Consider the following 15,701-nt stretch of genomic DNA (forward strand, 5'->3'; position numbering starts at 1 on the left):
TAAAGGATACAATTTTCTGAACAACAAGAATACATCCAGTTCTCTGTACTTAAAATAAATACAGAACTTAACCTCGTCATACAGCATGATTAATTATTTTGAACCATAATTAAACTATAGGACAGCTTCTGGTTATTATAGTAAGTGAATACGTTCACATTAGTATGCAGTAGCTATATGAGCTGATAACAAATTGTAGCAATTAGAATAGTGCAAAAACTGAGCTCACATACTGTACACTCAATATTCGCGACTACTGTCCGTTAATGACTGTCCGAAATTTTCCCTGGACGCTGGATCGGTCAAGGATATAGCGTTCCAGTGACTTGCCCTGCACGTTCACCGAACTTGAATTTTCTCGAACTTCTTTTTCTGTGGAAATAAATGTATTTGATTAATTATCAATGTCATTGCCATTGTCATTGACATAAGAGAGCAGTTGTGCTATCGAGTTGAACACTTTGCAACATGTTTGCTCAGTTCATTTCCATAGTTTCGTGAACAGAAAGATAATTTTGAACACTTTTTAAAGAAAGACAGTGAAAATGTTACCAGTACGTATTGTATTCGTGTGATACAAGACTAATGAAAGTAAGTTATGTGCATGACATTTAAAATGTAGAGTGTCATGTAAGGCTGACAAAATATATCGCTATATGAACATATTACACATTATTATTATTATTATTATTATTATTATTATTATTAGGCTACTGTGCTGAATAATTAAATTATGATTCGTAATAATTATAATACAGAGTAGTTAGTTGTTTTATTCTTGAATATACTCTCTATCGAGATTACATTTAAGTCACATTAATTAAAGTTTGACTTTTTTTGTACTTTTCATTTTACCAAGTAATACGTGACATATTCAACATACACGAAGTCTCATTTTCTTTTTTGTATTTGACTATTGTGTCTCTGAATCAATTTCACACTATCTTTAAGCATAGACTTAATAGAAGTCTGTCGATATTAGAACATATATACAGTAGTGTATTACATCAAATTTCTAAACCGGTTCTCAATACTAATTCAATACGTTCAGTAGCCTTTCTATTATAACTTATGGAGTTTATTTTTTCATACTTCTTTTCAGCTCTTACATCTCGAAACTCTGTGCAAGACACAAATAAGTTATTTTCCCATATAATTGAAGAGGAGGACCGACACAAGTCGTGAAGTGAAACTCTACAATTCCTTTCCATTTAATTTCTTCATACACGATGCTTGTTCACGCGCTGTTTCACACTAAGGTTAATGGCTGCTGTTGATATCGATTTGTCGTTAAATAGCCTTTAATTGTAGAACTGTTCTAAAAAAAGAGAACATAAATTATCATGCAAAGATTTCGGATACTGAAGATAATACATTTCTTACATTATTTATATAGCGCATACGTAGAATATTTATAGAAATAAAAGACGAACTTAAGGAAGAGAGAAGATATTAACATTATATATCTGAAAATTTAAGTCTAACTGAGGAGATAGCTGGAAAAAGAGCACATAGACGGAAATCATGTTGTGAGATAAACAGCTTTGAATTACTTCTAAACTTCCTTATTAAATTAAGTTTAATTTCTTGATCTTATATGCACTCATTTCAATAGAACAAAAGTTTTAAGAAAGTGTGTTATATTTGCCTTTTTTGGCTCAATGGACACTGCAATTAATTAAAAATCCAATAAATTTATTCATGTAATATGATTATTGAATTTAAAAAAATATATCAATTTCATAAATATTTGGAAACAAGTACGATGTAATAATTTAATAAATAAAACTTATATATCATTTTCATTATCAGAAATTACTTCTTGTTCTTTTGAAGCAGCTGAATCTATATATTATCTGTACCAGTACTGCTTTTATCACATAAAACCCATCACCATTCTGCAGCTGAAATCAGCTGTGCAATGATTAATTTCAACTGCTGTCCTCAGCTATACTGATTGAAGCTGCAGTGATTATAGAGACAAATATGGCGAATAATTCAAACAGATGGGCGTAAAAAAGACACATAAACCTGCATGTCCGTTTTCTAGCCAACGCCACAATTAATCCCGACACAGAATGGTCGATTTTGGTTTACGAAAATTGACCTTGCATTGTAATATATCCTCATTATGTAGTAAAATCACACTTGAATTAAAATATATGAAAAGAAAAAGTGAGAGATACTTATCGTTATTGTCTACAATAGCTTCATTTATTTATTTATTTTTTTAATTTATTTGACAATTTTTGTACATTAGTACTATCAATTGTGCTTAAATAATTAACGTTTATTTCTTTAAAATCAAACAACATATTTATTTGCAATCTTTAACAATTTTGTTTCACTTTTGTAATATCACAAAAAACAGTTCTGTGTTCAGAGAAACTATTTTAACAAAAAAAAGGGAACATTTGTAACATAAAATTTGATAGGGGCCTACCTAAGGTATAACTAGAGTTTGTAATACCTGCAAGATAATCCATTTCTCTTTATTCAATCCCAATGACAGGCGCAACTAATCGATACGAACATATGAAGACTTTGTCGGCTATGGATGCCGAATTATTTAATAATTTATTTCCTACAATTTTAACGCTAAGATGCCATACATTGTTGTATCCAACTCGTGGATAATCTTATTATGACACTCGTGAAAATTCACTCATGCCATAATCATCAAGGTTATCCACTTGTTGCATAAATAACTATTATCGCACACTTCATGGCCTGTCCTACCGTAATATACAGTATATTAGCACAGTCTACTATATACAGTCACGAAGCTTGAGTTTTGAGGGTGCTAGAAACAATAGACTGTGACGGTACTATTTTACATTGCCTGAAATGAGGCGATATTAGCGATCCTAGTGGTGAGCAATATCTAATGTTTGCATATTTACTACGTATTGAGCTTTGCGACTGTATATACTAGACTGTGATATTAGGGTCTGTATCACTTTCACCACAGAAACAATAACTTATTTACATAAATTTTAAAAGTAATTCTTGACCTTTTATTGCCTTCCAGAGATTCTGTACTCTTTGGACAGAATATGTTTTTATGAGAGTAGAATAAGTTTTCTAGAAGATGTCTTTTTTTGCAGTAATAAATAAAATTATGGTATGCAATTTCGATTTGGCGTGGAAACTTTTGCACTCGTGTAATTTCAGTACGAGCCTACGAATCTTTCCACTCATGCAAAAAAGTTCCAATTTACACACGTCACATAAATAACCATTTTGCCACAATAATCCTGTCTGCAGTATATAGCTTGTATGAGTTACAAGTACAGTTAAGACCTCGGATAACGTTGCTAGAACTTTTTCATGTTGTCACATGGACAACAATCAGTTCTTAATTTTTCCATCTGCATTCGTTCGTTAGACAAACTACACAGTTTATGTTCACGTTCCTGTTTGAAACGTATTGATAAACACATACGCAGTTCTCATGGGAAGAGGGACTTCTGATGAGTTATGTTTCTGACTAAGAATGGCATTAATTTTCATATCGAACAAGCCTTCATGATGTTCAAATCTACGATTCGTGTGTCACGAATTACGAATATTCACAGAATATTATTTAAATGTTCCTCGTGCTGCAATCTTTACAGAGAATTCATTTTTACAGAGGAAGGGCGTAAGATCAATTGTCAACATTACCTCTTAATTAACTACTGATCGTTATTTCTGCATTCATCTGCCAAAGCTATTGCACATAATATCAATCTATGCAAACAAAAAAAAGTTTCTTTGAAGCCATTGTTTTTTTTTTGTGTATGATTCGAGTATTTTCTTCGATTAGAATGCAATGGAATTGTTTGATGTTTACACATTGATACCAGCTTCAATTCAATTTATAAAATGTAGAATATTGCGATATCTTTCACTTTATATGAGCTGAATGTTTATTTCTAGGTATCCTAATAACTTACTCTTAAAATTGAATTACTATATAAAGTGTCAGTTTCTTGAACGAATATAAACTAAAATTACCAATGTCAGTTATATGCTCGCCTCTATGGTTCATTGGACAGCGCGTGCCCTTATCCAAACCAAGCTATTAATAATGGAATTCCTCAAGGATCAATATTAGGTCCCCTACTTTTTCTAGTGTTCATAAATGATCTTGCCTCCCCTAATAAAAGATGTAGGTCATCCCATATTATTTGCAGATGACACAAGTAGAGTAATTACAGTCAATAAATCCAAGACATTCCAATCTTCAATGAAGGAAATTCTCTTAAAAATAAGTGATTGGTTCTCAGTCAATAAATTAGTATTAAATTGTAACAAAACTGACATAATTCAATTTAAATCCTGTCCAAATTCAACCTCGCAAATTTCAAGAGCAATAATTAACAATAGGTCCCTATTAGAAACAACAACAATCAATTTTCTTGGCTTAAAATCGATAATGTGTTAAACTGGAAAAATCATATTAAAGAAATTACCCCCCAGCTAATTTCAGCATGTTTTGCTATTAGATCTATGAAAAAGATAGTAAATATCACTACCTTAAAAATAATATACTTTGCATACTTCCAATCGGTAATAAGTTTTGGAAAAAATTCTGGGGAAATTTCATAGATAGTAACAGTACATTTCTACTGCAAAAAAAAATATATTAGAATAATAGTAGGTGCCAAATTCGGGAATCGTGTAGGACTATTTTCAAAAACACTACAAATAATGCCCATGGCTTGTCAGTATATTCTTCATTAATAATCTTCCTCGTATGTAATCGTGAAAACTTTGTAACTAATTCAATAGTTCATAGCACAAATACGGGTCAAAAATGACTTTCATACTCCATCGGCAAGTCTATCGTGCTATCAAAAAGGAGCGCGTTATACGGCAGTAAAAATTTTAATAGCCTCCCTATCGATATAAAAAAACGAAACTCAGAATATAAGATTATTTAGGGCCAAATTAAAGAAGTACCTAATTTCTCACGCCTTCTATTCTGTAGGTGAATTCATGATATTCAACAACGCTTCATGAAATTGATACTAAAACTTTATGTTGTACTAGTAGACTATATTGTAAACCTCTTCTTTATAATATATTTCAACTAGACTGTGACTATAAATTAAGATTTTTCAGTAGTATTAAGTTTTTTGACTTGTTCCATATTCTAGCTGTGAAACAATGTATGAATACCATGGAATGTTAATAAATACAATACAATACAATTCAATACAAGCGGTTTGTGGTTCAATTCACTTTTCCGGCAGAAAGTCATCTCTTGTGATGACATAAGTAGTACATTTTTACGTCTCCTTTCCATAATTTATTTTGATTATCAAATTTACAATATTCTCTAGTTTGCACTTCCTCTTTAGCTTTTCCGTGAAGTTCCCGAGGATTTTCAACTCGCAGTTTCTTCCATCACTCAGCAGGGCATATTTTTCTCTTGTTCAAAAGGGTACAAGTTTTCAACAGACAAGACATGGCAAGCTCCAAGTGTTTTCGCGTGAAGGCGTTGATTACAGTATCGTTACTTGAGGTCATGGAACTATAGAACAACAGCGTATCGAAAGATAGAACTGATGAACACAGAGAGCGACTAATTGACAGTTAGTGACCGTAGTATAACTTTCCTCGAGTGACAAACCAAGCGGATAGGGCACAAGACAACGTAACATTTCATTCTTGGATTAACAGAGTTTTCTCAGTTGCAGTCTGTGTTTATATTAGTCTAGTAGTTAGAACCAGGGTAACTGTAAATTCCTATCTTCAATACTTTCACAGAAAAAAAATGGAAATATCCATTTTCTTCAAAAGTAACAACACATGTTATGTTTTTTATTTCAAATTCCAAGAAACCACATGAGTTTCAGTTACATTATGTTTTTCATGAAATTTAATTGGTAATATGAAGGATTATGAAGAAATAAAATTAACGACCAAAGTAAGAAATAAATCGAGAAAGGTTAAAATAATCTTACAATTGCAATTTATATTACAAAATTTATTCTGAATTCTCGCTTTTCGTTTGTAATTAATATAACTTTAGTCACCTGTGTAGCTCAGGATTAACGATCTGGAGTCTGCGCTCGGCATGGGTTCGAATCCTAATTGTACAGATATATGCTTGAATTTATTCCGAGATTCCCCAACTGTAAGGCGAGTGTTAGGTAATGTCATGGCAAAACTTCGGGCTCGTCTCACTAAATATCACTCCGTTGTTATCAATTCTACCGATGCTAGATAACAGAGCAGTTAATACAGCACTGTTAAATAACCGATAAAATGTATTTGATTTTTAATGAGGAGCAAGTATATTTGCATACAGTCATAGACTGATACAATTAAATACCTATATTTTCATTTTGGTAGTAACAATGGTCTTATTTTCGAATTTGAAAATAACATATCGTAATTTCAAACCACTAATTGGCGTAACGCGCAGGAATAGAATTTCCAACAAAAAATTAGAGAAAGCTTGGAATAAATAATATAGTGTATGATTATCACCAGTTAAAATGGAAATATGTTCAAAGAATGAGTAATTTGAGACATCCCGAGCAAGCATTTTATTGCAGATGGAAGAATGTAAAAGTTGTTGGACGACCTGAGAAGCAATGGTTGGACCAGTTCTGAGACTCGCACAGGCTCTGAAGGTCTGAACATTAAAAGGCAAAAGAAAAAGTGTGGCTCTTTGAGATCTGCTGCTGTAATTGTGGTGAACAATTTCTACACAATATGGATCTCACAAAAGCCTGTGTCATAATAAATCATATGGCTGTAGTTTTCATATAGTATGTTGGAAACAATGTACGCAAACAGTCATTGGCCGGGCGTTTATTTTGACGAAACCTAGGTCTGGACGTCAAATATTTCATCGTTAATTTTAATGAAATCTTCTATGTGACAGTACAGAGCATGCTTTTTTTTCAGGAGAAAGAAAAAAGTAATTAAATATCAATAGGCCTATTAGAAGAATATTAGATAATTTGGTAGAAAACATTGGTGAATATGATGGACATATCGGGGATCAGTGTAGGCCAATTGATGTTTAAATAATTTTTTCTTCCTCTTGAAAAATTATGCTCAGCATTGTCACACAGGAGATTTAATAAAATCAACGACGATTTGTCGAAACCCGAAATTCGGACTTTGGCCTTTATCAAACAGCCAAAGTTAGGTCTGTACAAATTGAAATCATCCAAAGCTCGAAATTATAGTCTCAATTCTGAACTCCGATTTTTCGGACGCATTCTTCCAACAAGATTTTCTGGACTTCTGTTTTCCGGGGTCAGTTTTCCGGAACTCGAATTTCAAGTATAACAGATGAACAGTTCGTGAATATCAACGATGTTCCCGATAAGCAAGTTAGCTTAAGTATGGTTGCAGCAGTATCATTTCAAGAAATGAATTTAATTCATATATTGATATTTTATTTCTACCTATTTTTTTATTTTATTGATATAAATATTAAGCGGGACAAGTTATATTAAATACTTTTTAATTATTTTTTTATTTTTGTTGGTTTTAAAATAACTATCAATTTAAGTTCATTAAAATTGTACTTTGTTAATTTATTGATTTATTATTATTTACGTACTTTATTGGAATGTTATATTAAATTATTATTTATTTAGTCTCAATCCAAGCAAGGCTTCATTAGATGTAGCTGTAGAAATCACTGTCCAAGTAATAAGCGTCATTGTGCCAAATCAGGTATGCTGAATCTAAATGTCATTTTCAAAGATATGAAAACGTTAATATAATCACAAGAAAAGTTTTTTTTGGGCCCTGGAAAATAGGCCTATTAGGCGTCCTAACCTAGATTTGATCAAAATAATCTGCCAACGGCAGTTTTCCCAGCTTGATCCGAACATAGAGGTCAATAATCCGAAGTAATTGAGACTGGTTATCAAGTAGTTAAAATTATCAAATATATGGAATTATTCTACCTGAACTTAAAAAAAATACTTTGTTCACTATTATAGATATAAAAAGATGTTAGGAGCTTCATTGGATTTTCTTTTCCAGTCTCGATTTCTGTGCTTTCCTGTGTTATACATATATTCGGTAGCGAGTTCGGATTATTGTGGTTTGGATTATCGAGGTTCTACCACAGTCTACTATATGCAGTCACGAAGCTTGAGTTTTGAGGGTGCTAGAAATAATAGATTGTAACGGTACTATTTTGCATTGCCTGTAATGAGGCGATATTAGCGATCCTAGTGGTGAGCAACTATCTAATGTTTGCATATTTACTACGTATTGAGCTTCGCGACTGTATATACTAGACTGTAGTTCTACCATATGGTAATGTTCAACTCATAGATTAAATCTAATTTTTCATGTAGATTTTAGTAGAACGAGTTTGTAAAATGATAAATAAGTGTTTTATTTTTCTCTGTCTGTATGAACTATTATACAGCTCAGTTGCAACAAAAGCATGCATAAAATACTCAACAATACAGTTATGAAACCGCAATTGTCCTCTGTAACGATTTTAGACAGCGCCCCTTTCAAAACCAAACGCACGAGCGACGTAATCGTACGTTTAATATCAGTGACTCGTAATTTCTTTACTTTCCTGAAAAGTTCGTGCTTCAAGAACATTCACGTAGATGTATAAGAAAATAATAAAAGTGGCATTCACTTCTTCTTCGTGTAAAAGCTCCCATTGTTACTTGCTAACGAAGTTTTCAGAAAGTGCATCCGTTATCATGATCGTGTCGTTATGCATTGTGTGCGACGCTGAACTCGAACTTGTTTCAGTCTCAGAATGCAAATTACTTTCGTTTCTATACAGATGAAAATCCGTGAAACAAAAGACTATGGACATCCTCAAATGTCCGTCCTAACATGGTACTGAAAACAAAGGGAGAAAATTATTCGTGAGCACGAAGCCAGACAGTCACAAGAGTCGTGAAGCGACAACTGATGTCAGCCAGCTCACATATTCAAAGTAGCGATTAGGCTCATGCACGAAAATGCGTGCTCATTTGGTAAGAAACCAGTAAAGGCGTAATAGCATTCTTCATCCAGAATCCAAGAAACGGACAACACAATGGAGTTCTACACAGTAAGTAAAGCAAGAACATGAAAACTTCTAAAAACTGTTTGTAATATATAACTTCATATGAAATTAATTTTAATAGTGTTTCTAAACAGTATTTTACATTAACATTTGAGGAAAAAAATTCGCTCCGGCGCCGGGGATCGAACCCGGGTCCTTGGTTCTACGTACCAAGCACTCTGACCACTGAGCTACGCCGAATTCAATCCACGGCACCGGATCCAATTCTCCTCCTTCAATGTTTCCCTTTGTGGCCTGACTCCAAGTTAGGTATATATGTTGACGTATATGTCCAATGTCAACTGCCATTATACTAGGAGCGCACTCAGATGAGTGACTTGTTTGGCCGGGATTCCACAGTTAAGTGCACTGTAATCTGTACAGACATATGCACTGCAGCTATGAGAATATTATAGATTTATTAATTTGTCATACAGAATATCTGTAATATTGACGGGTTCGATCCCCGGCGCCGGAGCGAATTTTTCTCCTCAAATATTAATATTGTCAATATTAAAGATATTATTCTGTATGATAAATTAATAAATCTATAATAGTATTTTACATGTTTTAATATACAAAAAACTAACCACTTAAAAACTAGCACCGAATAAGATAGATCAACAAACGTAGCACAGTTTTAATAGAGAAGGATACAAAATTTAGAATATCAACAATATCGAAGAATAGAAGTTGCAAAAATGAGTTTAAAAAAATAAAATACAGTTTCTCATTATACATTTTACGACTTTCGCAACAATTCTGTTTTATCCCGTTGCAAATAATAGGCCTATTGTCTATAGTTTATTTTAAATTTATTTTTCAGAATAAATTAATGAATTAAATATTGTAATACTCATCCAAATCAGTTGATTTCTTTTCTAGATTGAACATGAAACATATTTTTTGTAATTCAATAAAATATATATATATATATATATATATAGCACATGGAATTAATTTTGCACAAATTTACATGAAGTCAGTAAATCATTTATTACAAAAATATGTTAAATACATTAAAAATTATTATATACAGTACATTAAACAGTAATGGACGTATTAAATTTAAAACAAAAAGAATGAAATTAAATAAATTTTCCCTCGTATGAGCAACGCTCGTGGTCGGGGGTTCAAAACGTGCGTTTTATTATATTGTAATCATTTCTAATAGTTTCATATTTACGATAGTCGGAATTTAAGAGTGTTTGTATTAAGCATTAAAGTAAGCGCATTACATCTTATTTCCGTGGTTCACTCACGCGCAAGAAATGTAAGTAGGAACAGTAATCCAGTAACAATATGACGCTATTAACTGTCCGGCCGTCGGAGAAATAAAGATTATAACTAAATCCACAACGAAATGTAGTAATTAATTTATTTTAGGAAAAGGCTTTTTCCATCAAAAGTATCTTTACAGTAACCATATCATTTGACAGTTTATTCACCACAAAACAAAGATGGGGAAAATATTCGCCGATTCTTGAAGTGCTCTGCTATTATACGTTTTTGATTTCAAAAAACACACCTTAAATTTTGACTTAAAAGTAATATACAAAGTGGTGCATAAGTTGGTATTCAGTAATACAATATAGTTGTATTAAGTACAATTGATAACGAATCGATCAGGCAGTTAAATTGATGTCGATTGTTGATTGATGTCACGTAACTACAAATTATATGTAATCCTCATTTGTAATTAATAAAACTAGCCTATATTGTATTACCGTGTACCTACTTATGCAACGCCTGTTTTCCATCTGCATAATTCCTACATTAATTGACATTTAAATACTGAATATGAACAAAATCTGAACAAACGTTTACGAGAAATCGTTGTACAAAGACAGACGACATTCTCAAAACCACTTTCTCGATATTAGGATACTGAAAACATGCATTTCTGCAAAAATCTCCAATATATTATTTACAGCATCGCAATAATTCCATTTTACACTTTTGTATTTTGAAAAAATAAAAATGTAGACCTACCACTTAATCGTGACACAGACAAAGATGAATCAATAAGGAATGGGTACACAAAAATTATAGCAGATTTAAAATAAGGAAACATAGAAATTAATAATAATAATAATAATAATAATAATACCGAGTTGGAGAAAGCCCTAATTAATCTACAAAAATAATATATTCCTGTATTGGTTCTTAGTTCCTGATATTCTAATCATAACTTTTTAGCACGTCTAATTGCGTAAAGATTTGTGGGGAATACCGAAACATGTGTGTGAGAACGAGAGTTTTCCCTCTACAAACGGAACATATCTTACAGACGGCGTAACTTACGGGAAGAGGTTGGACGCAGCAAGCTACTCACAGAAATGTACTTTTGATGACCACTGCGTTAAACTATTGTGTGGTAAACGAAACCAAAGTAGGTACGTAATTTTTAAAGTAGTTACTCTTGCACCTTACATCAATTATTTCAGGTAGTCTAATTCTTAAATTTTGTCACTTATCTCTGAACAAGTTATTGGTAAATATTCTATTTAAACTATTTTGTGTGGTTATTAAATGTTAATTCTCAATAATTTCGCGTGGTTACTTTATTGTGTTCGAGTAAAATCAAATATATTCTATGAATTTTGTAGTAGTAAATTTGTTCTCTTAAGGACCGTAAACAGGACTTTTACCCCTAATTCCTAAAGAATATAACTTACATAGAGGAAGCGAAGTCTCGAGAAAGAAAGCTTGTTTTTGCACGATCGTGTTTTTCGCTGTATTTATAGCTTTTGTTGTTAGGCCTTGGAAGTTATAATTCCCACACAGAAACTTGTTTCTAGGGAAACCATTCTTCATAACATAAAACTATACTGAAATAGACCCATTACAGTGCACTTATTGTTACTTAGTTACCATTACAGTGCAGTTTTGAGAAGGATTTGGAATAATATTGCTCTAAATTTTCAATGCAAAATATATTGTATTTGCAATTTTAAAAATATGATCGTGCAAAAAATGTTGTACAATACTCGTTTCTGAAGTGCATTACAAAAACTCGGAAATTGAAAAACTCGCTCTGTTCGTTTTTCAAACTTTTTCTCAATTTTGTAAAAAGCACTTCTCAACCTTGTTTCGTAATATACTATTACAGTTCTAGCAAACTGGTGAAGGGTTGGTCACAACTCAAAGGAAAATTTGTTATTTTTCAAACATCAAAGCGATAATATCTTACTAATGAAAAACTAACAAAAGAAATGTTAATTAAATTGTAGATCATTAGGGACAAGAAATACAGAGACCATGCAAACGTTAGTTAACGAACTGGCCTTTGTTCTATAGAGTGTTCAGCTCGATTCCTGGCTGAGAACACGCACATTAGTCATGTTTGCATGGCAGGCGTAGACTGTGTCATTATAGATCCATAACTTCCCGCATATTTATACTCATATAATTATGATTAATAATAGCATACACACAATTTTATTTCATAATAAGTACTTATCTTTGTTACAAGAGTTGTTCAAAGTAGCATCCCTATCCATTCACACATTCTCGACATTTTTATGAAATTGTTATTCATATGCAATAGTAATATGCGTTACAAGAGCGGTATGTTGAAGTTTTCATGTTCGAGGAAAAGTTTGAAAAAGCGAAACGTAATTGAGCTTTTTTAATTTCCGAGAATTGAAAGAAAACATACCGCTCGTGTATCGTACATTATTTTGTGCGAAGATCGTTTATTACATACCTGAAAGAGGAATTTCTAATTAGTTGCAATGAAATCTCCATCTTGGTTTCTGTTCAATGACGGCAAATTTGCAAAACAAAAATATCTATCTTCAACATTGTTGCTTTAAAATGTTTTCTGTGTTTACTATACTCCAGCAGGCCGTAATATACGTCTGTCTCGTTTTTCCCCAGTCTATGATGAGTCTGGAATCTTGTTGATTTTTTCACGGCTTCCTTAATGTTACTTGCATCACAAATGCAGTAAATTTAGTGGAGTTGTAGAGGTTACTTAATTTTTGCAAATATTTAAAAACAATAATTAACAACGCAATTTAGGTGAAATTGCAGTGGTAAGTTTCCAATTTATAATTATTACTATATTGAACGTCTCTAAAAATAATATGTTAAAAGCCTAAAGCAGTAAAATGAATATGTCACTTAAGCGGTAAGAAGAGGGAAATTGTTATGTGTGTTAGGTTGGGAATACTGAATGTGGAATTTTAGACTTTCCGCGGATTGGTTTTGTGCGGAAACCAAGCAAATACGCACGATCTCGCACAAAAGTTATATGCTACGTATTTCCGTAATGCCTGGAATCTCTTTTCTTATATTGTCTATAAATTCGTTTAAGTATGAGAGTTATTCCTGTATCTCTGGTTTTTTTTTTACTTTCTTTTAGGCTAGGGTGTGAATAATAATTTCGTCGAAATGTCGGAAATGCATGAATAACAGAGACAAGTACTCATTATGAAATAGAACTATAATAATAAAAGTGTAAGCATGTATGAATATCTCACATAACTTCACTGCATTACCTGATGAAATTCTGCTGATCATAGAGTTCAATTTCAAAATACTTTTAAGTAAGGTCCGTAAGAAAAGCATAACTACACTTTCTTGAACGAAACAACTAGACATAATGCAGAAAGAGATAGAAAAGCAAATAAATACAAGTTATTCTAATGGAGTGGAAGGAAATACCATTAGATGCATTATTTAAATCCCTAAGCTATAGATGTTACAAGCTGCTTGAAAGGGAACTAATAAGAAATCTATATTTGGAGATATTTCGCTGGCAGCACCCGAAGAATTTCTCCTCGCCACTTCAAAAGTAGGCCTATGTCTGAGTCCCACTAAGTCTTCTATAAATTGGTTATTGATGGTATTTTCTCTTGTGTTAAAGCGGACACAACAAGTTAGTGACCTCCATCTAACTTACTGTATCAAATTACATGTATAGCTATCTTCATGCCCATATTCTATCTTAATATGCGCTCGGCATTCACAGTAGACTAAATTATGTTTTAATTGAAGTGACAGATGTAAAAGTTTTTTTAAAGCAGACACCAGAATATTCATTTATTATTTTTAAAGTGTTTAAAATGTGATGTATTTTGTTACGATAACACTCAGGGCAGGAGAGGACGAGAGAAAGCGAGAAGCTAATTTTGGTGAGGGAATTCTAATGAAAATTATTTACCTCATACTTTCCCTGGGGTTTATTGAGGCGCTAGTTCCCATTCCTACCCTCATTTCAAGAATATCCCGCATTCCTATTGTACTGAAACTGAAACGGTACAATGCCTTCAATTTTAGGGTGTTATTCAGGATTTACGAAAGAAATAAGTGATAACATTTCTTCCGAAGAAAGGCCAAGAGATTATCTTCAACAGTATATATAATTCGGAAAACTTAGTGTGGCAGGGATGTTTTTTCCTCTCTAACGATTTCTTATTGTTCAAAGTAAATAAAATGCTGTTAAACTGTCATTAAATAAACAAATGAGAATTGAAATAATTAAAGGCATAGAGCTTCTAGTAATACGGACAAGCTTTACCGAGACATAAAGAGAAGCGGGTTTTATAATAATCCCAAATTTGTAGATACTTCATAGAGTTAATTTCACAGGGAAGAAGTTCTATTTCAATAAAATATAAAAAGAATGATAATGTGAATATTTTGAGAACAACTGAACCTATAGCAAGTAGCAGAATAATTTAAAAAACAAAAATCACTCAAGTTAACAGACTTGGAGGACAGTGATTTTTAAAGGACACGCTCACAAACCTTTGTGCTAACAGGTTATATACTTGATGTCTCTTTAAAGTTTGTGGGTGATGATATGGCAAGAATGGAGTGATGGTAGAAGGAGAAGGATAGCTGAAGTCGTGGTAGAACTTGATTCATTATCAGAAATATCATGCGATTTTCCGGAGACTGAACTCGGTCCGTTTGGTGAGAAATCGTCAACAGACTGAGCTATGGCTGTGAGCTCTTAATTTCAATAATTTTGAATTATAAGCGATTAAATGTTTATACAGGGTGTTTCCGGGCTGGTGTTACAAACTTTCAGGGATGATGGGGAAGGACATATGTATCAATTTGAGATAAGGAACCCTGGTCCGGAAATGACTGAGTCGAAAATTATAAGCAAAAATAGTTGTGTGGAAATGGAATTGTAATTTCGCACCACGTGCCCTCCTTCCCTTAACCTTTTGAACAGTCGTGGAAAGACGGTATGGGCCGGATGTCTCCTACGTGGGTACTTGCACCGATACAATCTGTGAGCTTGTCTACTGTTCCCATTGGCTCATCCGTATTCTAAAATCAGGTCTGCATATTCCGCTCTCGTGTACTCCTCCATTTCACTAGGACTGATCGACTGGACACTGCAACTTGTACACATACACTGCTGTCTACAGACGTGCATATCAGGACCGACAATGTCCGTTACACATTACGCTAACTGCATTGCTTTAGTGTAGTTTCCAGTCCCCACCTTTCAGACAGCGCACTGAACGGAATACTGAAGGTAGACAACGTAAACAACGTCAGATGAATACAGTATGTCTAAGATGTACAGATAAATACACATAAATAAGGTGTACAGAGGAATAAAATTATTTCATTTCCACACAACTATTTTTGCTTGTAACTTTCGACTCACTCATTTCCGGAACAGGGTTCC

At 32.9% G+C, this 15,701-nt stretch overlaps 1 protein-coding gene across 4 annotated transcripts in view; it reads left to right on the plus strand.

Moving 5' to 3' along the window:
• Window positions 1-15,701, plus strand: part of LOC138701218 (uncharacterized) — a 115,207-nt gene that overhangs the window by 39,296 nt on the left and 60,210 nt on the right. Inside the window, exon 1 of one of the 4 annotated variants that reach the window (XM_069827888.1) lies at window positions 8,922-9,049. The exons of 1 other annotated variant lie outside the window; for it this stretch is intronic. In XM_069827888.1, the coding sequence (XP_069683989.1) occupies window positions 9,035-9,049 (15 nt within the window). In that variant the 5' untranslated portion in view covers window positions 8,922-9,034. Of the gene's footprint in view, window positions 1-8,921; window positions 9,050-11,336; window positions 11,440-15,701 lie in introns of those variants that run through there. 2 more of the 4 variants (XM_069827890.1, XM_069827887.1) reach the window with 2 other exon arrangements.

Source organism: Periplaneta americana, chromosome 6, assembly GCF_040183065.1.
Source record: "Periplaneta americana isolate PAMFEO1 chromosome 6, P.americana_PAMFEO1_priV1, whole genome shotgun sequence".
In the NCBI taxonomy this organism is placed as follows: Eukaryota; Metazoa; Arthropoda; class Insecta; order Blattodea; family Blattidae; genus Periplaneta; species Periplaneta americana.